Source organism: Dryobates pubescens, chromosome 12 (assembly GCF_014839835.1).
Source record: "Dryobates pubescens isolate bDryPub1 chromosome 12, bDryPub1.pri, whole genome shotgun sequence".
Lineage (NCBI taxonomy): Eukaryota > Metazoa > Chordata > Aves > Piciformes > Picidae > Dryobates > Dryobates pubescens.
Genome location: NC_071623.1, coordinates 19,009,386 through 19,036,726, shown reverse-complemented (window position 1 = coordinate 19,036,726; position 27,341 = coordinate 19,009,386). Strand labels below are relative to the sequence as shown.

Below are 27,341 nucleotides of genomic sequence, written 5' to 3'. Positions count from 1 at the left end.
GTGTTCAGATTGCAGCCCAAGCAAAAGAAAACAACGGAAATTTCCCAGAACCCTTCTGTCACAGAACTTCTTCATTTTCTGGTTGAAAACTACAGCTGGGTAACTGCTTTCAAGAGTCAGAGATGTTAAAATTCTGTACCTTTCATGAGGTAATTTCACTGTACAGAACATTCATCAAGACTGCTGGCCAGACAGCAGCAATCCAGCACTATATTTGGTTGCACTTGTAGATGCCGGGGCAGATGTCACAAAAATAATTGGTGCAGGAGCATGCAAGATCTACCAGCAGGCCAAGTCTCATAATAAATTGATGCCTGTCAGAGTATGCTAGTATTTGTTCAAACTGTGGCTGAACTACCTTGGAGCTGCTCCAGAAGCCTAGGTTTGATAACCATTGTGTCTCTGGGGCTGTACTGATGGGATGTGCTTTGCCTTACAGAAGTGTGTCAAACTTTCTTTTGCTAAATGCACTCCTAAAAGAATCTCTTAGAGCACAATTGTTCAGCTCAACCTTTGGACTGAATGAGGTACCCTGTGGCAATTTTGTTTTGTTTCTAAAGGGCTCCAGATACTTTCTTTGGGCATTTTTAACCTTAGAAGCTTCACTTCTGTTTGCAAGGCTTTAAGAATGGCCCAGCTACCTCCACAAGAATCCCCACACTGACATCTAGTACAAGATGTTAAAAAACCATTTTGAAGTGGTGTCTTTTTCATTGTGGTATTCTGCCCAAGTTATTACCCTGTTACCAGCACAGAGCAATACCCATGTTCATGCAAATAAAAGCTGCAGTGTTTGGACATATTTTATTTCTTGCATTTAATCCATGCAGTGAAAGAAATACGCTTACAGATAATGTTATTTACAAGGTGTTTTTTGATTCCCTTTCATAAGGCATAGAAGATATTAAAATGTCTGCACTCAAAGCTCAATTCTTCTACTGTTCACCGCTGAGTGTGTAGTTAAATGCCTTGCAATTTACAGCTGGTGGTGGATTTTACAAGACGAGAATATTTTCTCACTGTGACTTTCCAAGCTCTCATGTAATAGTTTTTATTAATGCTACTGTGAAAACTTAAAATAAGTCTCTCATTAGTTGCTAGCAAAGATCTGTCAGTATACCATGACACCTAGAAACTGCCCTTACTTTCCACTTTGAAGATGAACAGGGCAAAATGTCACTCTTTCTTCATTTTGTGTCTGAAGAGAAACACTTTCTGCCTCCATACTACGCTTCTTTTGATTGACTCCTCTCCTTTTTTTCTGATTGACAGGTTTTCCCTGTAACCTATGCCATCTTCCCCAGCTCATCTCACTTTGGCTGTGCATGAATTTGAACCCTCTTTTCTGCTACTTCTGTGTGGCATGTTGTGATCACTGACATTTCTTGGAGCTTATTCCCTTGCTACTCTTATAAACTGCAAAGGAAGGGTGCGGGGAGAAGCATCCCTGAAAAGTGAAGCCATTATGCAGCACAAGGGAGGCAGTACCGTGTTGGAAGACCAGCACCTCTCTTTCACATTTTCCTTGCAAGAGCTCAGGCACTATTGGTCATCACACAATTGCTGGCAAGTGCCAATGGATGGTGATTGAACCACCTCCTCGAGACTATTCCAGTGTTTGATAACTCAGTGAAAATTTTTCTATTAGTACCTGAACATCTGTGGTGCAATGTGGGATGATTTCCTCTCATCTCACTTGTTACTAGGAAAAAGAGAGTAACACCCAGCTTGCTACAACCTCTTTTTAGGTAGTTACAGAGAACAATGAGGTCTCCCATCAGCCTCCTTTTCTCCAGACTAAAGAACCCCAATTCTCTCTGCCACTCCTCAGAAGGCCTGTTCTCTGGACTCTTCACCAGCTTTGTTGTTATTCTCTGTACCTGCTACAGCACATCAATGTCTTTCTTCTATGAGGAGCACAAAACTGAAGACAGCAATCCAGATGTAGCCTGTACCAGTGCCGAGTACAGGGGGGCAATCACTTCCCTACTCCTGCTGTCCACACTTTTCCTTTTACAGGCCAGCATGCTGTTGGGCTTTCTGGCCCCCTGGGCAGATTCCTGGCTCATATTCAGCCAGCCATCATTCAACACCCCCAGGTCTTTCTCAGCCAAGCAGCTCTCTAGCTACTCAATATTGCATGAAGTTGCTGTGGCCCAAGTGCAGCACATGACCTTATTGAATCTCATACTGCAGACCTTGACCCATCTATCCAGTCTGTCCAGATTTCTCTCCAGAGTCTTACTACCCTCCAACAGATTGGCACTATCTCCAAGTTTAGTATTATCTGCAGACTTACTGAGGAAGCACTCAATCCCCTCATCCAGATCATTGATAAAGATATTGAAGACATCTAGCCTTGAGGAACACTACTTGTGACTAGCCACCAACTGGATTTAATTCCATTCACTACCACTCTTGGGCCAACCAGTCTTTTACCCAGCAAAGTGTCTACTCATCAAAGTCATGATCAGACAGTTTCTTCAAGAGGATGCTGTGGGAAATGGTGTCTAAGGCTTTACTAAAGTCCAGGTAAACAACATTCACTAAGTGGGTCACCTTGTCATAAACAGAGATCAGGTTGTCAGGCAGGACCTGCCCTGCTTGAATCAATAGGGCAAAACTTCTTTTCCCTCAAAAATGCAGGTTGTTCTCATTCCCTTTGCCTGTGAGGTAGTGTCCTGGCCATCATATATGGCCACAGTATCCAGGCAGTGCCTGGCAGAGGACTAGCTGTGACAATCTCACCCATGCCATGTCTCACTCATGTCTAGTAGGCATGAGGTCTTGGGTGACAGGTTGGACCTGATGATCTCTGAGGTCTTTTCCAACCTTGTTGATTCTGTGATTCTATGCCAGTGGCTATGCTGGCTATTATTACATGTCCTAGAAAAGCTGTGGATGGTGGCTAAGCCATACTGTGGCCTTGGGTAGTACGTTGCTGTACCCATGGGCTAGGAGGCAGCCTTAAGGAAGTTCTCTTGTTGTTTTAAATTTCATTGCTGAAGGCACTTTTGCAAAGGTCATAGTACTGAGGGGTGATGGACGGGGTAGGATTTATTGTTCTGCATTTGTAAACACATTAGGGTTCCCAGCTCTGACTTAGAGTGCCTGAATGCTACCATAATAGGAAAGTAACTGATCATTATTAATCAAGCAGTTGGCTAGCAAGGCAAGAGGTTGCTTCATGCACTGCTGAAATGCAGCTCTTTCCGCAGTCAAATAGTAAAGCTGTTTAAAGGCACAGCATGTATTGAGAAAGTGAGAACTGCAAATTGCACAGGAAATCAAAACATATCCTAACAATTCCCATTTGAAACTTGGCTGAGGCACTGGGAATTGCATGTGTACAGCTGAAGAGGCTCCCATAACTTGAACTGAATTTGTGAGGATGATCATGGCACTCTCTCCTGAGGGAAAGGACTTAGAAGTGTATTATCCCTGCAGGTGGGGCTTTGTTCTGCAGGGAGAGAGCAACCTGGCTGTGCTAGGAATTGAACCCTGGCACCATTTTCTTTAGCTCCCAGAGGATTTCCTTTAATTAAAAAAAAAAAAAGAGTGCTAGACTGCCAGGCAGTCTAGCACCCCTCAGGTGCAGTTTTAGCTAGTGCAAGATGAGATTATACAGCTGATGGCTATTTCAGTTTGCTGTGTTCCTTGTTAAACTTCCACAAAGTTTGATGCCCACATAAGGATGTGAATTATGGCCTCCTTCTTGCCCAGAACACCTCGTGGATCCCAATTAACACTTATGTGCCTATCTATGCATCAGTTACACATTGGCAAGCCATTTTAAAAGTCTGTAAGTGATAGATTATTTTGGAATTGAAGAATGATTGCTTAAATATTAACATTTAAAGGAAAACAATATTAATTTCTATTAATTGTTGAGCAAAACCAACAATTGTAGTTGACTATGAGTTAGTTGCAAATGCAACTTTTTGTCAACTGAATTTTGTTACTATTCCTTTCAGCTTCATTATATGTTATCCCAGTGTACATAATTTTGTGCTACTTGGTTATCTCATGTCAGAAATAGTATTGCTGCATTATTACAACTACAAAAAAAAAGAGAAGAGAAAGATTAATTAGACACTTCAAAAGCCTCATGCTGAAATAACATGTCAAGAATCATACGGGAACGACTACAGTAACACTGCTACAGTAAAAGTGACTTTTCAGATTGGAGATAACAGCAGTGAATTACAAAAGTAAAGGTCAGTTTGAAGAAGAAAGGATTCTGGTTGCCAAATGAAGTAATCTTCTTTATACCAAATTGCAATGTACAGTTTAATAGAATCATAGAATGGTCAGGGTTGGAAGGGACCTCCAAAAGTCATCTACTCTAAGCCCCCATGGGAAGATGTTAATTCTTTTCTGGCTTACTTTGAGTGGCATTAAGGCAGTGGTTGGTGCAGTTCAGATAAAAATAGCTGTTACATTTAATCTGATCACCAATGACAACATTTATTTGCCCTAACACTGTGCTTTTGAAGTTACAGGATACTGCTGAGCTCCAGGGTTTGCCTCTCAATCTCAGAGGTAGTTGCTGTGTGGACATTACAGTTCTTCAGTACCTAGCACCTTCAAATAACTGACCATGGAAAATGAACACCCTCTATAAACCCATAACCTTCCTCACCTTTGACTGACACCCAAACAGAGCAGGCAGCCTTTGAGTTTGAAAGGTGGCCCTTGAATGAAGAAACAATAAAAAATGTAATGATGTAGTCCTTGTCTCAAAATGACTATTTCAGCCTGCAACATTTAGGTCTTTTGCAGATGGTCACTAAATTGAAAGCTATCCAGCAATACCACAAGAATCAATGGCTTTAAATTGCTCTATCAGTCTAGGACAGTACGACCAAAATGTCATGGAGTTTTGTGGTGTGACACCAGGAACACAAGCTCTGGAGGCAGACAGAGCTAACAGAAATGCCAATAACATCCTGATGCAGTGAGCTCATTCTAGACAATGGGAAATTTCCATCACACCAACAGTATCATGGAGGTCTGTTTCTCAACATTCTTAGGTACCATGCCAAAGAACTTTTATTAGCCCACTGTGCTGTAACAGGCTTCTAATACAAATAATTCTATTCAGATCATTCCAGGTGCTGAGGCAGAGTCCTCACAGCAGTCTGCCTCCCAGATGACAGTTGCAAGCCATACATACCACGATAGTGAGGTTGCAAAACCAGTGCAATGCTCAGTGCTCTGGGAGCTGTTTGTTATCGATACCACAGAAAGCAAGAAACCGTAGTTGCTGAGCTGATGATCTCAGAGATGCTTCTACCTGGCATTTTATTCAGAATAAAAGTAAATTTAAAAAAATCTAGGAAATACATGAAAGAAGGCAAGATCAAATTAAGGGTCTCTTCTGCAGGCCAATACTGCCTTGTTTTCTTTTCTTGGGTTGGCTAATATCTACTGGAGAGAAAGAAGGTGACCAAAACAAAGGCTTAGAGTCTGCCTGCTGGGTAATGTGGTCCTGGCACTGACTGAAGAATGTTTATTCAGAAGTAGACTGTTTCCTTTCTTTAGCCATAAAGTCAGTTTTGGTGTTATTTTCCCTCATCTTCTTCAGAATCAAAAGGCTAGATTGACTACCCTAAAAGAAGACAATGCCCTGGCTCTTCTTCACCTCTCAATTAAATACCAAAGAGGAACAGAGGCCATAACAATTCTAGGCTTTCAAACTGGTACCTGTAAGGAGTTAAACTTGGCCTCCATACATCTAGACACTCATGTGTTTTCTTTAGTTGGCTGGTTGCTTTGTGGAGTCTAGTCAGATAAAATGATTCTTTCCATCACATAAAGATAAAGATAATGCTCCATGTGAATATCAACATCCATGAGATTCCTGCCCATATTGGTCCTCTTTAATTAGAGGCTGTTCTGCCTCATTGGGCCAACTGATGTAATAGCTTGGGATCAGAGTTGCATAAAGATTGTCACAGCTTGAATAATCTTTTGAGCCGTGGGAGGTAATGATCCTGGCCAAAGCAAAATGCTGCTTCCAGCGAGTTATGGGGCACTGTGATTCTGTCCCACACTTCATTTAGTCTTCTTTCAAATGCTGCAGTTTAGCCCCTGAAAAAATGCAGTATTTTTAGGAGTATATTCCATCTTCAGTATGGTCTCATAATTCCTGTTGGATGTGGGTTGGGTGAGCAGAGAAGAGTGGAGGATAGCACTTAAGACATGAAATGCCAGTTAGAGGCTCCTGCCCATGCAGTTTTTCATGCTGAGTGGTTTTCCAGAAGGTGACAAGCAATCTTTATTTCATCTAGAGGATGGAGAAATTCTGAGAATGTGAAGTGAATCCTTTTTTCCCTTAAGTCCCTTCCATCAGCTTTTTCCCCTTCCATGAACACTTTTAGGAAATACTGGGCTGTTTAGCCCATGTTCAAAGGTCACAAAAGACTGCTTTAGGCTTTTGGCCCATGTGGAATAAGCAGTGTTTTCTTTTTCTGATGTTGTCACAACTCATTATACTTTATAGATGAAAAGTAAATGAAATAAATAGCTGTAGGCATATTTGTGAACAATTACACTTGCACCACATTACTTGAGACTTTGCTGGGCAGCTTTATGTGTAAGATTTGATTGTTTTCCTTGTTACAGGCAGGTTCATTATCCATCCAGTGCTTGCAGTGGATTATGAGGCACTGTAGCAGGTTACGGAGACAGCATGCTAATGATTCATCTGGAAATGGAATAAATAAATCTTTCTCAATTGCAGCAATGTGAAACAAGGTTTCAGAATGTTAGATTTGTAAAACAGCTAATTAGATGCTGTTTCAGACTCTCCTACTGGGATGACTACTGCATATACTGAAGTAAAATCTGCATCCAGCGAGTTGTCTCAGTCTTTAGTCCTGCAAAGCAGTCTGTAGCACAAGACTGCTGCTGGGGCATGGAGTGCTTCTTATGATGGTTGAACTCACCAAGCAGTTGATGTTGTGATCCAAGGATTTTCCTTAACTGGCACATGGCCAAGGCCAGGCCATGTTCAATACATGATTTTGAAAAACTGATGAGATTTTTATTATGGGCTACCCATGAGTGTTGGCATGGGATTGCTCTGTTCACTTCCTCTGATCCAAACTCAGCAGGGAGCAGGGACATGCACTGACTCTCTTGGCTTGCATATCCAGAAGAAATATGGGGGTCACTATTTAGCTGAGGGAATTTGGACTATGCATAAAGAAATCTTAAAGGGAAAGCCCTAAAACAGCTCAGTGTGATAAGAAAGGTTAGGGGGGTTAATTTTTTTGTGGTGCTAATGAAACCAAGTATTCTCAGAATGTGGAAACTGCAGGCCAGTGTTTATCAAACCTTTTTGATTCCCGAGACCCTCAAAATTACAAGCAGCTTGTGCACTGAAGTCTACTGACAACAGTCTTGTTCTCCCTAGTTTCCTCATGTGGGTCCATGGTAGTCCATGGATCCTAGGATATCCATGTGAAAGAAGAGCATTGAAACAGGCTGACCAGAGAGGTTCTGGAGTCTCCTTCTCAGGAGACTTTCAAAATCTGCCCAAACATGTTCTTGTGCAGCTTGACCTAGGTGAATGTGCTTTAGCAGGAGGTTTGGACTACATGATCCTCAGAGGTTACTCCCAACCCTCACCATTCTGTAAAATCTGTACTTAGTCTAGCAAGTGAAGATATCAATAAAAATGTGTGCGTATGACTGAGGATGGGGAGGGAATCCAGATCTACTTGTACTGGTACGTAAAGGTAGCTTGGAAAAGAGATGGCTTGTTGCCAGACAGAAGGGTTGACCCTTACAAGTAGGAATGAAAAAAGCAAGTCCAAGAGTAAAGCCTGTGCAAATGCTATTATTCCATGCTCTGGGCTGCTGAGAGTAAAAATTTCCCGGGTTTTCAGACTGCTTTAAAGCTTGTAATCTCTTGTGAAAGGGAAGCTAAGAGTGGGACACAATGAATGAAAGAGGAACATTTCTATGGGCTGCTTTCAATTCTCTGTATAAATTTCATTATTTCAGCATTCAAATTTAATAGCCTTATGAACAACTAGTGACAAGTAAAAGCTAGTGTGGCACAGGTGCATGTATAGCATGAAGGGTGCAAACAAGCTTTCAGTCACTCATATTGATGCATTGAAGTCATCTCTACTTTGTGCAAGCCCTGAGCACAGGCTGACTTTTCACTCTAATTAAGTGGGTCAACTCTTAATTCATAAAATCATGCAGTCATAGAATGGCGTGGGTTGGAAGGATGCTTAAAGATCACCTAGTTCCAGCTCTGTTTCTATGAGGGGTTGGAACTGGTGCTCTTAACTCTAAATAGCCAGTAAAATAAAACCAGTGTAGTTAGTGGGGTGTGATATATTTTATATTAGTAAGGCTGCTTTTAGTAAAGCAGCTCAAGGTAAAAGTTGAAACCTTTTTTATTTAGCATAGACAAAGCCAGAGAAGGTGCACTACTTAATTACCTCTCCAGACTGGCAATCCATCTGTTAAAGTACAGAAGGAGAAATATAGGCATAGGGAGAAAGAAAACACAAGCATGTCATATACATTATATATAGATGATATACATGTTGTTTTATAGTGTACATTATGCATATATGTGTAATCATTATATTTCTGTACCATCTGTAACCTTGAAGGAATTTCATCATTACTCACAGAAATGTCTTGTCCCTTTTGAACATTTCTCATTTCTTGATCTACAAATCTAAGTCATGGCTGAAAACCTCTCATCCTATAATTTCTTCTTAGTGATGGGAAAAAGAACTACAGAAAGAGTTCTTAAGGAATTTTTGGGTTGATTTCAACAAGAATGTATCAAAAAATCCCCAAACCAAACCAACCAACTAAAAACAAACCAAAAAGACAGTCAGCTAGATCTTAAGATATGGTAAATTATTGTAGAGGTTCAGATATGATAAATTGTTGTAGTACAATTGATTGTAAGGCAGTGATGCCAATTCATATCATCAAAGATTAACTGGCCTAGAAATTCAGATGTAACTTTTTGCTAAATGCTGGGTTTTCTTACGTCTATAAAATCTTAATGTTTAAGATTGCTGAGTCACTACTGCAAGGTAACATGCTGCTGAGACTTGGCTGTAATAGAAATGAGTTGTAAAAGCCAGATTTCATCAAGAGAGAGGAAACCAATTGTGTCTACTCATCCATCCATCTGCCTTTCCCTACTGACATTTCCAAAGGACAAGTAATTTATATACTGTGAAGTTAACACTGATGCTATTAAGACTGACAGCTGTGCCTAGTGAGTGTCTAGGAAGGAACCCAAAACTCGGAATGTTACAACAAAAATAAGGATGGATTATCAAGCAGTGAGAAGACACTAGTCTCATCAGTTTCACAGCTGATTAAATGATTGTTACCTTACAATAAATATTTCTCCATAGGAAATAAGAGTATTTTTACATTAGTGATATTATTTTTGTTAGAATAGGTTAACAGGACCCTATCAGTAGGGGAGAGATTCTGACATATGGACAAGTGAAACAGTTTTTATGTTCTTGTTCCTGCTAGAGTTAGCTAATATGGCTATTGATTCTTTTTAGTCAAAAATGTCATTGGAAAGTGTATATGTACATGTTCTGCCTGAAAATCTGTAGTTTTTTTACAGGATGATTTAAAGTCCTTTTTGTGGTTTTTTTTCCTTCCATATACAGTGTTGTGATTTCTTGTCTTAGTTCCCTTCAACCCATAAATAGCAAATAAAAACCAATCCCCCCAAATACCAACAAATTCTCACTAAGTTATTGTGCAAATGATAATTCCTTTTGGAATTTGATTTAAAACATAATCTCCATTTCTCTGCTGCATGCACAGCAATGTGGAGAAGATGCTGCCTGGCACTAGGTAGATTTTTCACAACGTGTTGTTGTGTTGTAGTAATTACTTTAGGAACTGGTACAGAAATTCCTCTTTCTTTAAGAAGCCACTCTATAGTTGCAGTATATAACATAGCTTCAAGTTTTCTCCTTGGCTGTGTCAACAACTTATTAACATGAGGAAGTCACTTCAGACCTTCACCTCTCCTTCCCCATGAAAATTAAGGCACTAATTGTGTTTCTGTAGTTAAAGCAGTTTTGTTGCTTGAGTAGTTATAGAAACTGTGCAGATTCTTGCATTTAATTGCTGTGGAAGTGTGATGCAGTATTAGCAGGATTCATTTTCTTCCATAAAATCTTTGTTTTGATGGCCTAATTTTCATTATACTATATAATCACAGTTTTGGTAAGCTCTCAAGCTATTGTTCCCCTCCAGACATTTTCTTTCTTCTTGCATTTTCATCTTTCTATTAAATGTTCTTCTAAGTAAAACAAAATATTAAGTGAGCATTTCTTTTAAGTTAACCTAGGTGCAATTACTTAGACGTTGCAGTTCAAATAAAATCAGTATGGAGTAGGCCAAAATCTTTCCTTTAATTATTTGCCCAGTTTAGAGTGGATTTTGGGCACTGAAAAATGGACAGGAAAAATGAGTTCTGAATAATAACAAGAAGTAAGGGCAAGGAATACTGCAATGGTAGCCCTGTTTTCTAGTGAGAAGGAAAGACTGTGAAGGGGTTATGTTTCTTTTAATTTTAATAATATATTGAAAGTATTTCCTGTGTTTTGTATTAACAGTATTTGGGGATGAGCATCCTGGAAGTGTTAATCATCGTAATACAAAGCAAAGTGTCTAAAAATTAATGAATTTCCATAGCTGTTTTTAAGTTGAGCTATCTGCAGACTTCTGGCATCACGTTCACTGCAGTCCTAGGATGCAGTTATTCAAGTGTGTTTAACAAACCAGTTTATAGAGAAGAGAAACTCAGCGGTAAGATGAGAGTAGTGGAGTGAATGTGTGTTCTCACTTCATTAGTCTGGGCAGATCAGGGTTATCTTCACATCAAGGACAGGAGTTTTCTCAGGGCTGCATTTCTAACACATAGGTAGATGAAGGGAAATTAGCAAAGTCAGCTGGGTTGTTCACATGGAAGCCAGTCGTAGTTGAACAAAAATCTTAGGACTGCAAATAAAGGAAGGCAAAGAGCCAAGGATTGAGGCTGAAAGGCAAAAGCAGGGCTTGGAGTAAAGAGAGGGAAGCTGCACTGTAGGAGAGAGATTGAACATAAATGATTCAAAGAGAAAGAGTGGTATGTGTTGAAAGGGATGAGGCAGGAAACAAGTGAAAGGAATGGAAATTTGCCTTAGGATGCATTTTCTTTTCCTGTAATGCAGGAGGTGTGATAAGAGCAGGGGTTTAATCCCCACTTTAAAATATTTTAAGATGCATTGTTTTAGAGTAGATACGGGGATTCAAGTAACTCCCACTTGCAGGGTGACGCAAGGGTGTCCCTCTGCCCCTCAGTGTTGGCTTCCCACACAGAAGAAGACTTGCTCAGACATCAGGGTGATGCTCTGTGACTGCTGAGCATCATTTGGATATCACTTTTTGGTGCCTATCTACCAAAAGATCACTGCAGACTGCTGTTGGGAGAGGGTGGGTGATTTGATCAGCTGTGTTTGCTGAAACCGATCCAAATTTTTCCTCTGAATACCATCCCTATCATCACAGCTGTATCTGTGAAGGAGAGAGGCTATGGGCTTTTCACCTCTGCTGTCCAGTGATTATCACTGTTTGAAACAAAGCTGTTGATGTTTTGTTTTCTTTTCTTTTCTTTGAGCAGATGGGCAGAAGAAGGTTCAAGAAGAATTTGACATAGACATGGATGCGCCAGAGACAGAGCGGGCGGCTGTGGCAATACAGTCCCAGTTCAGAAAATTCCAGAAGAAAAAAGCGGGGTCCCAGTCTTAGTAGCTACCTCACAGCTTAAAATGAAGTAATCCTAAAATGATTTATCCAGAAAATCAGAAATAACACAAAGATGCATGTACAGAAATTATCGATATTTAAAACCCCATTGGCAGATAACAAACCGTGAGCTTATGTGTGCGACCTGATCCCAGCTGTTTCACACCCATTATCCTCTGTAACTCACCATTTTACTCGATGTTGTAATAAAAAGTTAGGGTGAAGTAATTAAAGTGTCTGCCTTCATCTGTCTTTTCATATTAATCCGTCAGCCACAGCATTACAAATGAACCCAGCGCAGATGCCTGTTTTCCTCTTCACGTAAAGCCTGGAGACAGAGGCGCACCGTATGTTACGAGATGTTTGCTGAGGGATGAGAGCAGGCATCTCAGCCCTGCTTACCTCATTTGGAGAATTCCAGCTGCCAGCCAAATGTGACAATAAAATTGCTGTCTCGTAACGAGCTGAAAGTGAAAAAGTTGCAGACAGAGGATGGCATGAGGGGAAGAGGTGTAGGAAGCAGTGAGCAGTTTATTTTTGTTCTGTGATTATGCCAATAAAGTGGCTTGAGTGGGGAAATTCTCCCTGTCCTTCCCCTTTGCATGATAACGGTCAGAATTACCCAGCTTGGACCATGTTGACTGTTATGGAAATAAAATAATAAATCAGACACAAAATAAAATAAAATAAAAATAAAAAAATCCAGAAACCTTTTGCAAGTGTTGGGTTTTTTGTTTTGGGTTTTTTTTCGTTTGATTATTTGTAAAATAGAAACCAACCCTCTAAGCTCTCTTTTTGATGCACTCTCTACATAATCAGTAACTATTTCTATTCCATCTCTCTCTTTTCATATTATTTTCAGTATTTGATGAATGAATCAAAGCAGGCTCCCTGTCTCCATTTGCACTGTTCTGTATTCAACTTCATAAGAGCTCCTTACATTATAGAATAGAATAGAATAGAATAGAACGGAATAGAATTGAATTAACCAGGTTAGAAAAGACCTTTGAGATCATCGAGTCCAGCCTATCACCCAACACCATCTAATCAACTAAACCATGGCATCAAGTGCCCTATCCAGTGTCTTCCTAAACACCTCCAGTGATGGTGACTCCACCACCTCCCTGGGCAGCACATTCCAATGGCCTATCTCTCTTTCTATGAAGAACTTCTTCCTAACATCCAGCCTAAACCTCCCCTGGCACAGCTTGAGACTGTTATCACTCTACTAGCCCAGTTTTTGATTAACAAGAAACATCCATAACAATGTCTGTCTTAAACTGGGAAGTATTTCTATTTGCTCCCTCTTGTCAAGTATTAACAGCTGAATTTCAGGCTGGATCTGAGTAATGTAACTTGCCGGGCTTCAGACCTGATTAGGAATTGTCTGCCCATATAGGTCACAAGGAAGATTCAGAAAAGGTTTAAACAAGTACCTTGTACTCAGAAAAGGGAGCTATGAGTTTATGCAAGTGGAACATGCAGTGCACAGAGATATGCAAAAAAAGTCTCATTCCTTTCTTGGCTTCATCAGCAGATTTGGAGGTCTCAGTAAACATCTTTGTCTTTAGGGAAATCAGAGACCGAAGTGTTTTCTGAAGGACTGATGTTTGCAGGGTTTTTCCAGGAAGGCAGCCTGAGCCTCACCTTTGACTGTGAGGGGCAGACTGTCTGAGTGGTGTCAACCTCCCTACCTTCAGGTGTGAGAGATTCAGGTATAATTCCCAGATCTGCCTAGAAGCATGAATTTATTTCTCTTCCACCTTCTGCAGGAGTATTTTGGTCACCAGGGCAAAAGACACATATGTATCATTAGTCCCCTCATACACACCAAGAGGTGTCACCAAAGGGTAGGAATAGAGGGAAAGGAAGGAGTCATGCTTGTGGCAGTCAGCTCCCATGTGAGCCCACCATAGCAGCAATGCTGTAGGCTGCCTGAATGACAAGCTGCAAGACTTCAAAGGAAGGTCCTCAGCCTTATATAGGTTAAAGCACTTGTGATGCTGGACAGTAAGAGGAGCCTAAAGTTGGTGAATGATAGGAGCTCTGGGACCATGCTGGTTAGGAGGAGCTTTCACAGATGTTAAGTGGAAGCCTTACAGATTCTTCAGGTGATGTTAGAAGGCAAGTGAGAAACAATGTGTGAGGTATTTAATAAGCACAGCAAGACTGGGTGGGAATGGCCAGGGCTTTACAGATCTTAGTTTGGCCATAAACATCTAAATAGTGGCCAGACTTTGCCTTAGGCATCTCTGTCTGGGTCAGATTCTGCCTCTATGCGTGACTTACACATCACCTGCAAAGTCAGAATTTTCCAAGCTGCAGCTCAGTGCTTTCACTCTAGGAGAGTATTTTAGTGGCACTGTTTCTCTGCATTTAGGAATTTCACAAATAAACCTCAAATAAAACTGCTGCTGTGCTAAAAGAGGGGTTTGTGGAGGCCACAGATTGCCCACTTTCACAGAGACTGATCATCATATAATAATCCCCTTAGCATAATAACTTAAAAAATGTAATGGGTTTGGATTTTGTTGTTGCCATTTTATTTAGATCTGTAATAAAGGACTGCATTTGTGTTCTGCATTCATCTGACATAGCATGAATTTTGTAATGGCTACTTAATAAAGTAAAAACTATGGGCAAGCACTAGCTTTGTATATTTGATCTGACACTCCTTGGACTTACATTTCCTACACAACAGGGATAATCATATGGTTGGGACACAGAGATAAATATTACATTATTGAAGCACACTAACAAGGGCTGTTAGTAAATGAATTATGGCTCTTTCAACAGCAGGGCTATACTTTAATGTGAGGTTCAGAGTGCATCTTACAAATACAGTCTTAATATACAGTGAAACATAATGAGGAAATAGTGAACTGGCATAAAATATGGATTAATTGTGGCTGCCCTGTCAGGCAATTTCCTTTTTATGAAAATGCTTTTGCATCACAGATTCAGTTCATGTTCCCAGGAATGGTGAGCTTTCTTGCTTTTCATTGATCCTTTGTCCATATCCAAGATGGCAGTTTTTCATTTCCTTTCTTACCACTAATTCATATTTTTCAAAGACCTGTCTGGATATTGCTGAGGTGAGGAAAGCAGTTTGATTCCACCAGGAGCTTCACTAAAATGGGCGAAAGAGGACACTGAAACATTCCAGGTATTATATGGGTTTTTAACTTCCAGACACTCACTGAGCTGTGTAGTTAACTGACACTACCTAGCTGAGAGTAACTAAGTCATGGAAAGCAAAATTTAAATTAGGTGGATATCTGCTGATAAACTAAGTTCCCATAGGTAACATGAAAGATTATTCAGAGCAGTAGGTTTTGCAGGAAACAGTGTTATCACTCCCACAACACACACCCCCACACCCTCCCCAGACACATCAATACTGCTTCTGCTCCAAATTACTGTCAGATTGTCCCAAAAGACAATAACCTACAGTTGAATGATCAGAACAATTGCCTGAGCCTTAGAAATCCTTTGCTCACATTGTTGCCTGGCCCATAAAATAAAATGCAGAAGTAAACAGCAAAGGAGACTATTAGAACTAAAGAAATGCCATCAGAGAACACAAGAATGCCCAAGAAAGGCAAGCCAAAGCCAAACTGTGGCTTCCTGAAGGTACAGAGGGTTTTTTTTTTGTTTTGTTTTTTTTTTTTTTTTTTTTTTTTTTTTTTTTTTTGTTTTGTTTTGTGTTTAGTTTTTGTGTTGTGTTTTGTTTTTTGAAAGACTCCTCAGACAGCCAGCTGGAGAATTGTGGGAGTGTGGGGGAGATGAGATCTTTCGGAAAGTAGAAATGAACCTTACACTAATAGTCGGAACAGAGGCTCCCACAACAGGGGTCTTTTTTGTAATACATCAACCCACCATTAAACTGAAATGTCTGTAAGAAGAGAGTTTGGAGTACCATGGCAAAATTAGTAACAACAGATTGCCAGGACCTGGATTTTCAAGGAATTTTGGCAGAACTCTTGTGAATGCTTCTTAGAGAAGTTAAGGGTCTGGGAACAAATGGTGAGTTCTTTTGCAGCAAAACAACTAGACAGGAGCTGGAAGGGTGAGATGTCATGTCTGGTTCTCACTGGACTAGGGTGTCACCAGTGGGATTCCAATAGCATCTATGTTCTTAAAAATCACCTGGAAAGTGAGATGAAGAAAGGTGAGGTGACAAATTGTTATATCAGTGTCTTCCACATAAAAAAATCCCAATCTTTCCTCCTTAGTTTTATAGAAGGCTCCCTGAGACAAGAGGAGAGGAAGGTCATGTCAGGGCTGTAAGGACACTGAGAGGCCTGAATACTACAGTCCTCTCCTGGGGCTTCTCCACTCTGTTCAGAGCCCAGGGCCCAATATCTCCCCAGGGCTATCAGCTCCTGCCTCAGTGACACAGCCACAGGGCCAGTCTCCTGTTGTCCACAGCTCTGCCCTGCAGAGACCCAGCACCCAGCCCATGTCCTGGCCTTGGCCCATCACAAGGGAGGCATCTGATTTACAGGGCTGGAGATGCCTGGGGTCTCCCCTTGCTGTCCTACTCCTGGCTGAAGATCCCACAGTACTGGCCCCAGGGAGATGCCAGCCCCACTGTACCCTGCAGTCTCTCTGTGTGCATTAGATGTCTGTCCCTCCATATATGCTAGTGTCCCTTCCAGGGAGAAGAGAAGAATTTAAATAGATTTTTGTCATGTATATGAAGGTCAGAGGCCCCATGGAAACAAGTGACATTTCCCTCCCACAGCTCATGTGCCTTCAGTCACTTGAGCTGCAAAACACAGCTCAATGCCATGCTTGAGCCCAAGAAACTGGGAGGATACTCCAAACAGGTCCAGAACAGGTGCAGCAGGGTCCCTCCTGGATTCCTTCTGGCAGAGCATGACCAGCTGGCTGCTTACTGAAACGGGTGTCATCTGCTTCAGCTCCAGCACACCTCGTTTTGCAGCCTGCTTGAAATTGCTCCAAAGCACATTGGCCAAACACATTAGCCAAAATATGTTAGTGAAAGCATCTGCTGGACTATGCACCGGAGGCAGATGGGTGGAAGGAAGTTCTTTGGGCAAAAAGGGAATACAGCTGGGAAATAAGAAAGGGGAAAACTGCTGAAACTTGCTGAGCCATCTGCAGGTGATTTCTTGTTGGCTCTTTAAATTCCTTGCATCTGGTCTGTTTCAGGGCTTATGCCTCAAATGAGCACAGGCTTTCTGGTGAGAAACTGGCCACTACCAGAAGGAGTTTATGCAGCCTGGTGAATCCTGCCTGTCAGATAGTGCTTTCCAAATGCTGGTCCAAAAGCCAGTGGATCCTGAGAAACTGCATAGCAGAGTGGGAGTATCCCACAAGAGAGGGCAAGCATTGGCAATGGCCATGATTCCTGCTCCTCCACCTCAAAAGAACAACTCGAGCATGTCATGGTTTCTCCTTCATGAAAACCAGACCTTGAGGGGGTGTGGAGGAGGGAGGACATGATACTCACCCAGGCAGCATAACAGCCTGTTTGGGACATGGCTGTGATGCACATCAAACCTTTGGTGGGGATGTTGTCATGTGGGTGTAAATCAGAGGCCTCTGCATGTAAGCGACCGCTGAGGTGTCCTCTGCTATCCTCAGTCCTTACCTGCCAGATCCCCTTTTAGACCTGGCAGCTGACTATGGAAACTTCCCAAATAAAGTCTCAGTGTTTCAGCTGAATCACCACTGAAGGATGTTTGAGCTATGTTGCTGTATGTTTTCTCTTCTCTCCTGTATTTTTGGCAAGGAAAAGATTCCTAAGGTGTCTCCTGACAGCAGTTTGCAGTGAGATGCAAAAGATGCTCGCACTCTGGTGTCATCTCAGTATCACACTTGTATGGCAGTACAGAAACACATTGCTGACCACTTGCAACTCATCACAGTGTTGATCTGATCCTAAATCTCTTTAAATGTGGTTATCATACACATCAGGTCATGGGACAGGCCTGGCTAACCCATCCATTATTTACTTGCCATACCTAGGGACACAACAAACCTTAATTTTTTTATTAGAGTTTAACCTAAATATTCTTTTTTCCCCCCAGTATCACCTCTATACACATGTTCAAAGCCTGATGGGAAGAACAAAAAAGGAGAGTGTATTATTGATATGATTAAAGGAATATTTAGACATCTATCTCTGTTAAGCATTCAGCAAAAATCATTAGTTTACTTGTGTTGATTTATACAATCAAGACAATCTTCACATTGAATAGATCTAGAAGCTTACCCTAAAAAGAGAAGTCATGCTAATTTTAGCCCAGTCTAGTCATGAAGGGGTTATTTAGCTAAACTCTTAAACTGAGGCAGTGATTTTTAAATTTTTTTTAATCCCTAAACTCTCCCTGACAGATGGTCTCCTGCCTTTTAGTATCTCTAGTGATAGTAAGGCTCAAACCTTCCTTGGCAGCTCATTCCATGGCTGAACTTTTCTTAAAGCTATAAAGGTTGGTTTGTACTTAACCTAAATCCTCTCTCTTGCCATTCAGATTAATTTGTTCCAGACCAGTTAGAGTCAGTTTCTCTAACCTTATCTCAGAGCTTTCCTTTTCCAATGCTTTCAGAATTTCTGGTTATTTGCCTTTGAACTCTGCCAATTTATCTGTATTCCTGCAATGAAATGCACCTACCCAAATGAAACATAACCAGCGCCAAGCGCAGCAGCATAATTATCTCGACTATTTTACAAGTGACGCTCCCCTTATCACAAATTGAAGTGGGGTTTTTTTTGGCTTTTTTTTGGTGACAGCATTATTTTGTTGTCTTATAGTCAGAACATCATTTCACATGAATATGGAGCCTCTCAGCACTCTTCCTGTCTAGATAGGATTTTCTCCTTTCCTACAAGACACTATATAGTCTGTAAAACACCTTTCTTTATTTTATAGTTCCACTGCACCTCTGCAATACCAAAATGCTATAGAAATCCAGCTAAATATCTTCATCCTTCTTGGGCCTTCAATTCGGGCAGGAATTGTAATTGGTTCAGGTTTTTTTCTGTTCTTTCCTCTTTTCTATCATTAAAGTATTATGGTCAGGTGCAGAGCCTTCAATGATCTCTAAATCAACCTTTTCTGGAAGCTCAGAAAAGGTTTCAATGACTTCCTATTTTATTCTCAAAAGCTATCTTGCTTTTACTTCTGATGAGTTATTACTTGATAAGAAAAGTATGAATATCCATATCTAAATATAGCTCTTGAAATAAGCCTGAGGACTCTTGCCCCTTCTCAGTGTGTTGTGATTTAATGCTCTTTCACAAAGGCCAAACTGATACTATTACTCATTCAGCAGTGGTTTCCACCATAAATATTTCCACTGAAGTCTTCAGAACTAATGTGCCAGAGAGAGGGTGTGTGAGGGGATGATCTGTTGCCCTCATCAAGTACACAAAGTATAATGACTTTCTGTACTTGGTTTGCGGCTTTTTGGCAAAATGATATCACTGTTTTCTGTAACCACTCTCATGCCCTCTTGGGAGACAGCTCCACATTTGATACAGTGAATTACATGGAAAAACAACCACAAGATGGTGGCAATGATTAATAATAATAACAATAACAAGTGCAGAAAGAGGGAAACACACCTGCAGAAGACAGACATCTCACACAAACATTAAAATAGTTCAGATCACAGACAGAAGCTACAGTGACAGATTTCTTTGCATGGCTTGAGCATAACTATTGTGCCCCTCTTGGTGTAGCCAAGCTCAGCTGCTGTGACGCCAGGAAATGGTTCATCTTGGCAGCAGGAATCTTGCTGTTTGAGTACCTGCCTTGCCCAGGGTTGGTGCAGTCCCATTTTTCCCACTTGTGCACAGATGATGTAATGTTGCCTGCAAGCTAGATGTGGGAAATATGTCTGGTCCACAGCTAAATATCTTATGGAGGTACATGCCTCCCCCTTCTAGAAATATGCTTCTTTGTTTCTTTTAAATCTCTGATTATCAGGAAATTACTCAAAACTCTGCCCAGTCCAGCACAGCCTTGTGGCCAAGCTTGCTTGCATGGTGTAGTGGTTTAGCACAAAGGCTAAAACTGCCTGCTCCCTCAATACAAAAGTGGTGGGAGGAGTGACACACAAAAATCAGGGCTGAGATAAAGAGATAAGAGTTTAATGTAACATGAGATATCATAAGCACAATGCATAATTACCTTAGCTAATAATTTAATTAATCTAATAATACAATATGTGATTACCTTAGCTTAGCAGAAAAAAGAGCACACCCAAGAAGCCAGAACCCAGAAGCAGCAACTGAAACAGGAAGCCTCCCATGTTGCAATCTGAACTTCAAGCCCCAGAATACTTTGCTCCATTTAGCACTTTCATTTGTGCAGCTGGCAGGACTGCGGCATGGTAGCAATAACGGCAGCAGGTTCAACTCAATCCATGACACATGGTAATTTGCCAAAACACCAAGCAGGGCAAAAATAAGCACCAGCATTAGACCTTTTAGTTGATCATCCCCAGAGCTGTGGAGCCAACACACTCCCTCAAAGCCTAGAGCAGTATCAGCTATAGGCACCACATGTTTGGCCCTGGCAACTGCAGAAGAGGACAAAGTGGTGGGGTATGGTAGTAAAGCTTGAAAACAGGGCTGAGTGAAGGTGATTGCACTAGTGAGGAAGGAAGGATTATGGGAAAGGTGAAGGGGACACAGGTAATGACAGTGCATTAAGGAGGAGGCATAGGGTGTAGGTAGAGAATTACAGCAGGAAAGGTGGGCGGAGGGGGAACAGTGTCGAGGAAGGAAGGTGATTGTCTGACGTTGAAGAGAGGAGCGTTTAATTTCCCACTCACTCTTTTGTTGATAGAATGAATTACTTGGATATTTGCTATTCGGTTATGTAAAACTAAGCAGCACAGTGTTGTCTTCAGGGGATACCTGGGCAACACTGCAAGCACTGAGGCATTGTAATGTGTTCAAGTTACGCAAGGCAATTGGCAAGCACTTAGGGATCACAGCTGTGCTGTGTAAAATCTGTCTTAAAGTTAAAAATAAAATTCTCAGTATTTGATCAGTCATCCTGTAGTTTGCCCTCTAGACTTTCCCCTGACATATGGTACCTACAGCCCCTGGAGAACACCCAAAACATCTCTTACATCTAGGGCTTAAAAAGTGTATTGAGAGGCATCACATTTGGAGAAATTAAAATCATTGTTCAGAGGAAAGGCAATTTTATTCCACTAGAATTCTTCTGCCATCAATATTCCCCTGATCACAGAAGCTTTTTCTTTACAAAGGATAAGTAAAGGCAATCAATTGTTTTTATTTGGAAGATGGATAAACCACAGTTTGGACTTAGGTAAACACAGGAGTAATTTTCCACTCAGCATTAGCTCACATCTCAATGGACATTAGACTTGTGTTTATTGAAAGACAGGTTATTGCCTGGGACATTGGGATTTCGGTAGAATGGAACAAGAACTCCAGTTTATTGACATCTGCTGCCTAGCAAAAAGATGGATGATTAGCTCCTCTATTTCTGCTCTATTTCAGTATTGCATTGCAGATGCACACAAGGGAAAAGCATGCATCTCATATTCTATATACTTTTATAGCAAATAAGTAAATGGTCATTTCATAGTTACAGAAGCACTTGCCATTATTCTAAGTTTTTATTGGCATTAAAGAGCTACCTACGTTTGCTCTGTTCTTGCACATGTACTTGAGTTAGTGCCCATCATCTGAATTAAAAGTCCATTATCTTGATTCTGTGCTGCACATTGAAATTGCAATCCTTCAAGCTTTGTAGTCAGTAAGACTAATTTAAATAAGTAGTTTTCAACAGTATTTATAGCTTATAGCTTCCAAAGCTTCAAGGTTAGGAATAGCAAAAAAGGGAGAAAGGAAAAGAAAAGAAAGTGAAGGAAATTCTGAAAGTACCCAGTGAGAAGGGGAATTCTCTTGATGTCATTTTTTTTTTCCTGCATAGAAACAGACAATTCTCCTTTGAGGAAACAAACACAAAATGATAAACGTCCCTTTTTCATCTGCACAGCATTCCTTCAGTGCCAATGCACAGTCAGAGCTCTGGCTCGAATGTACACTGCCAATGTGCAGCTGCTACACAGAAAAGCAGGCATTGGAGAACAGCCCTGGGTGCACCAGCTCGACTTACACTTTGCTTCTGTCCTTGAATACTGTTTGCATCTTATGCCACCCCACTGGCCAGCAGCCCAGCAGTGCAGAGCAGGGGGATGGGCTGCAGGGCTGCAGTAAAAGTGACAATGTGCTGCATCAAGGTGAGATAAAACTGGATCTGCTTTCCCACTGCTAGTACTGAAAGTTATCACCTTAAAATGTATCACTCTGTGTCTCTCTGAGAGTGTCATAAAACTCAACCTCCCCACAGCATGCTATTGCTGGTGGAGGCCTCATGCCTGCAGGAATGGTTGGGCAGTCCATGGGCAGCTTTGGTTCCCACAAAAGATGAAGATGATCAGAGCGCTGGAGCCCCTCTCCTGTGAAGACAGGCTGGGAGAGTTGGGACTGTTCAGCCTGGAGAAGAGAAGGCTTCAGGAAGACCTTGTAGAAGCATTTCAATACTTGAAGGGAACCTACAGGTAGGCTGGGGAAGGACTGTTTAGAAGGGCTTGTAGTGATAGGACTAGGGGAAAAGGTTTTAAACTAGAGCAGGGTAGATTTATGTTGGACATTAGGAGGAAATTCCTCACAGTGAGAGTAGTAAAATGCTGGAACAGGTTTTCCAGAGATGTGGTGGAGGCCCAACCCCTGGAGACAATGAAGTTCAAGCTTGCTGGGGCCCTGAGCAAGCTGATGAAGTTTAAGTCATCCCTGCATGCTGCAAGGGAGAGTGAGACAAGATGACCTCTGAGACTTCCTTCCAATCCAGTGCATTGTAAGACCCAAGTGATAACAAAACAGGTCACAAAGTACATGTGTGTGAGACAAGTGATTGCTTCATTCAAAATTACATTAATCAGAAAACCTTGGAGACATCACCCAGACAGTCCTCTCTGCACATCCATTACTTCAGAGCATCATCCTGCTCACCAATTCTGGAGTGTCCTTCTAACTGCCTTGGAAACAGTTGACAATATGTAGGTGATAGATCTAAGACATGTAAGACACCACTGAACAGTGTTTTGCATCTCAGGAATGCAAAACCACATGGCCAAGAGAGAGACATTTACAAAGAAAGTCAATTTCTCAGCTGCTACAAAGTCTTTCAGGTAATGCCTTAGCAATGGTGGCAGGAACAGGCACACACTTGCATTGTTTTTTATTTATCCTAGCAACCGAATTTCACTCTGTTTTCTTCCTGCTTCTTGCTAAAAACAACCCCAGATAAATAGCTTTTCTGTTGATACACTACAGAAAAGGCTTGACATTATTATTATTATTATTATTTTCAGACAACAGGTTGGAGCCTCTGGAGCTGAGGCAAATCAGCTTTTAAAGGTTACTTTTGTTTGCACACTTTAGGCTATGTTATTCCCTCTTGTAAATCCATTTCCATGTGCTCTGTCAGCAGTGGCATTCTTCAGGTGAGATGATTAGTCAAGGCCAGCTAATTCCCTTTGCTTTTGTCTTCACTGACATAAACTAACTTGTTGATTTCCACTGGAAAACGTCTCATCTGTTGGCACTTAAGGATACTTGCATTAGTGAACTTGGGAATTAAGTATTATAAAGGCTACTTTCCAGTCTGTTAATTTCTGAAAAAGCAATAAGTTTTGTTTTCTTCTTACAATGTAAGTCAAATTATAATAAAAGCAAGACTTGCCAAGCTTATGTAAAGCTTCAGACTGTATTTTTGTGCCTTATTAAGTTTACTGAAGTCTCAGGGGATGAAATTTGCAGTAGCAAGTACCATTTAAAGTCATTGGCACTTCTGCACTTTAATCTCCTGTGTTCTTTTGCAAATCTTTCACAGACTGTGTAAACGTGCTATATTCAACTGCAGCAGTTCCATGATGGATGAAGCTTCTGCCAAGCAGGGAGGTTTAGCACAGCCTCTCTTCAGAGTGCCTTTCACTGTTATTAACAAGCTCTCACCTAAAGCAAAATAAATCTGACTTAATTTACACCAACTCCCTCTTATTATCCATCCATTTATAAACATAGCTGCAGTGACATCTGATTGTTTTTTGATATGTCTGTTGCATAAAAAAAATGAAAACAAACAAATTCTGTCTTCTTGTTATATATCTGAATCTATTACAGTTGTGCAGTATTTGCCTGCCAGAAGAGTTTAGAGAAAGAACCAGTCTTACGGAACAAGTATTTTCCTCACTGCCATTTGAATTAACCTCAGACCTGCTCCGCGTCTTGAAAGCTCAGAGCAGTGGTGCCTGCAATTCCTAACAAGTACAAAAGTCCTGCAAAAGTATGGCTACTACAGACATTTTTCTGGGACTGCAAAGTGCAAAATGAATGTCAGGTGTCATCAGGGAAGGAGTGCAGCAGCCTGTTAATCTTTGTGCCTGTGAATGTGCTCCTGTGAGTTCCTTGCTGCCAGTATTCGAAATGGCTGAGCTTGATGAGGAAACATACCCTTCCCAGCTTCTGCCATTACCTGGGACATCTGCTTAGTTGAGTCCAGCTTAAAAGTTGTATGCTGGGGGAACAGAACCTTTTTCTGCTGATGCAATTTGCTTTTCAGTAGGTCAAACCACCTGACCCATTGCCTGTTTAGGTCCTGCTGCAGGTGCCAGTGGCTGCAGTAAAGTGCTTTCCAACACAGCCTTGGAAGAATCCATCTTCTTTCTACAATGTGGTGGGTTGAAATTGCCCCTCAACATAAAACTGCCAAACCTGCTCAGTTGAAAGCAAATGAAGCTGTATTTACAAGCAGAACTACAATCTAAAGTATAGAGTGCAACGAATATGTACAAAACCAAACAATATTTACATATATGTACAATTTATAAACAACACAACCCCACCACCCTCCTGGACAGAACAAGGGGGTTACCAACATTTTCCCCATCCCTGCTCCCTTCTCTCCCCCTGTACACAGAAGAAGAGAAGAAAGGAGAACAAAGTTACTTGTTAGCCACAACAAAGCAATGCAGCCAAGGTCAGCAAAGCCAGAAGAAGCCAGAGCTAGTATCTGCCAGAGAGAAGGAAGCTGTAAAAAAAGAGAAAGTCAGTTTATACAAACTAACTTTGTTAGCAGTCAGAGCAATGGGATTATTTAGACCTTATCATAATTTTCCTTTTTACACCCAGTGGTAATTTCTTTACATTCTGCTACTTTCTGATTAAGCTATGTGGAAAATTTTCCTAGGCACAGCCTAAAACTACCATATACAACAAGAAGATCACCTTGGTTTGGTCCAATGTAAAGAGCTCCTGCCTGAGGTAGCGAGGAGTTTATCCCATTTCCAGATGGAGTTGATCCAATCCATTGCTCCTTCATTATTTATATAGATTCTACATTTGACACATCAGTGCTTATGTTAGAAATGCTTATGTGATACCAAATGTAAATAGTTAATAGGCTGGAAAGTCATCATTAATGGAGACTTGGAAACACATCTAATAAATCCCTCAACAGCAGAGACCAGGCAGTGGAGGTGGATTACTTGCAAACTAGCTTTCACCAAACTTGGAAAAAAATGAGAAATTAGTAAATGATATTGAAGACATCACCTTTAATAAGGACATGAAGCTTTTGTTATGTAACCCACTTCATAGCAATTTAAGGATTCTCACTCTACAGTGAAAACTCAGTTGGAAATCATCAGTGAGAAAATTATAATTTGTGTAGATTTTTTTCCCTCTCTAACATGAAAAGAAAGAAAAAGAGCTCATTGCTACAGCCTGACACTGTACTTCTCTGATTAACTAGGACCAAATATTTTAGGGAACTCTGTTTCTTGCCCACATACAATCAACCACATTAATTGACTGAAGAGAGATTTCTTTCTGAATACCCTGTTCAGCAGAATAACTGTTGTTTTCCCACTCAGTGCAAGATGAGAGGCTCTCCATTCAGCTGAAGATTTAGAAAAGTGTGTGCATCTCTGATATCTGCCTAGGTAACAGCTGCATTGCTAAAGTAAGAAGAAAGTCTTAGTTTCTGGAGTCAAAAGGGGTTTTTTGTTGCTTTCTTTCTTTCTTTCTTTCTTTCTTTCTTTCTTTCTTTCTTTCTTTCTTTCTTTCTTTCTTTCTTTCTTTCTTTCTTTCTCTCTTTCTTTCTTTCTTTCTTTCTCTCTTTCTTTCTCTTTCTTTCTTTCTTTCTTTCTTTCTTTCTTTCTTTCTTTCTTTCTTTCTTTCTTTCTTTCCTTTCTCTCTTTCTTTTTCTTTCTTTCTTTCTTTCTTTCTTTCTTTCTTTCTTTCTTTCTTTCTTTCTTTCTTTCTTTCTTCCTTCCTTCCTTCCTTCCTTCCTTCCTTCCTTCCTTCCTTCCTTCCTTCCTTCCTTCCTTCCTTCCTTCCTTCCTTCTTTCCTTCCTTCCTTCCTTCCTTCCTTCCTTCCTTCCTTCCTTCCTTCCTTCCTTCCTTCCTTCCTTCCTTCCTTCCCTTTCTTTTCTTTTCTTTCTTTTCTTTCAACATAGTTTCTGGAGTTGTCTAGAAAACACTGTTTCTCCTGGAAAAAACCAAGGAGGTACCTTTTAAAACTTTAATGACATGTTGATGGATGATTGTACTTCAGTAATGGAATGATAGAAGTAGTTGGGATTTTTTTCTGCATACTGGGCTATAACTGTTGTCATTTGTCTTGGAACTGTTACGCTCAATAAAGTCAGTGTGAGGAGGAAAACAGGGGTAATACCTTTCCTTAGCTATGGTATTTAAGTTTAACCTTCCAGGATTATCTAGTTAAGTTCATTAACTAAACTGTCAGTCAGAGAACAGGTTATTTTCAGCTCTCTTCTTCAGACAAATAAATTTAAAAAGATGCTAGCTGTGAGCTAATTAGACATGAGGTGAGTTTCTGGCCAGTGCATCCAACTGTCATACTTAGCTAAATGTGCTGACCATGTAGGTACAAATACATGTACATTTAAAAAAGTCTGGAAGACAAAAGCATTTAGATCTCATATTTTGATTCATATAAAATCTGCATTTCACAGCAGAGCTCTAATAATTCCTCATGCGCAGGTGTTCAGTTCTTTCAAAAGCGTGTGCATGACCTTTAAATGAAATTACTCTTCAGAGAACCCTCCTGAGCAGGTTATTTCTGCTTTTCAAAGGTCCAGGGAAAGCTAATGGGAAGTATAGTCACCAAGCAGTCATTTTCCCTAATTGAATTCCTTAAGAGCAATAGCTGAAGGAACTGGTGGCTGATCTGTTTGCCTTGGCATCTGGCTAAGGAGAAATGAGTGACAGAGATATTTAGTAAGAGAGGTACTGCCGCTCCTGAGTGAAAATAAGGGACAACACGAGAAATAGGAGGTCCTTTAGAGCAGTATGTTTCCCTCACTGTCCCATTTTCTGAATTTTCCTCAATCTGTGACATTTAAAACTCAGTTATTATGAACTTTACTTTCTTCTTTAAGATATTATGTAAGTTCAGTGTAACTGTAATGCTTATTTGTATTTCATAATA

At 40.7% G+C, this 27,341-nt stretch overlaps 1 protein-coding gene across 1 annotated transcript in view; it reads left to right on the top strand.

The window, feature by feature from the left end:
• PCP4 (Purkinje cell protein 4) overlaps positions 1-12,513 on the top strand; it is a 54,518-nt gene extending 42,005 nt beyond the window's left edge. Inside the window, exon 3 of the mRNA XM_054166044.1 lies at positions 11,684-12,513. Within this exon, the coding sequence (XP_054022019.1) occupies positions 11,684-11,811 (128 nt within the window). The 3' untranslated portion in view covers positions 11,812-12,513. The remainder of the gene's footprint in view (positions 1-11,683) is intronic.
• The last annotated feature ends 14,828 nt before the right edge of the window (positions 12,514-27,341 follow it).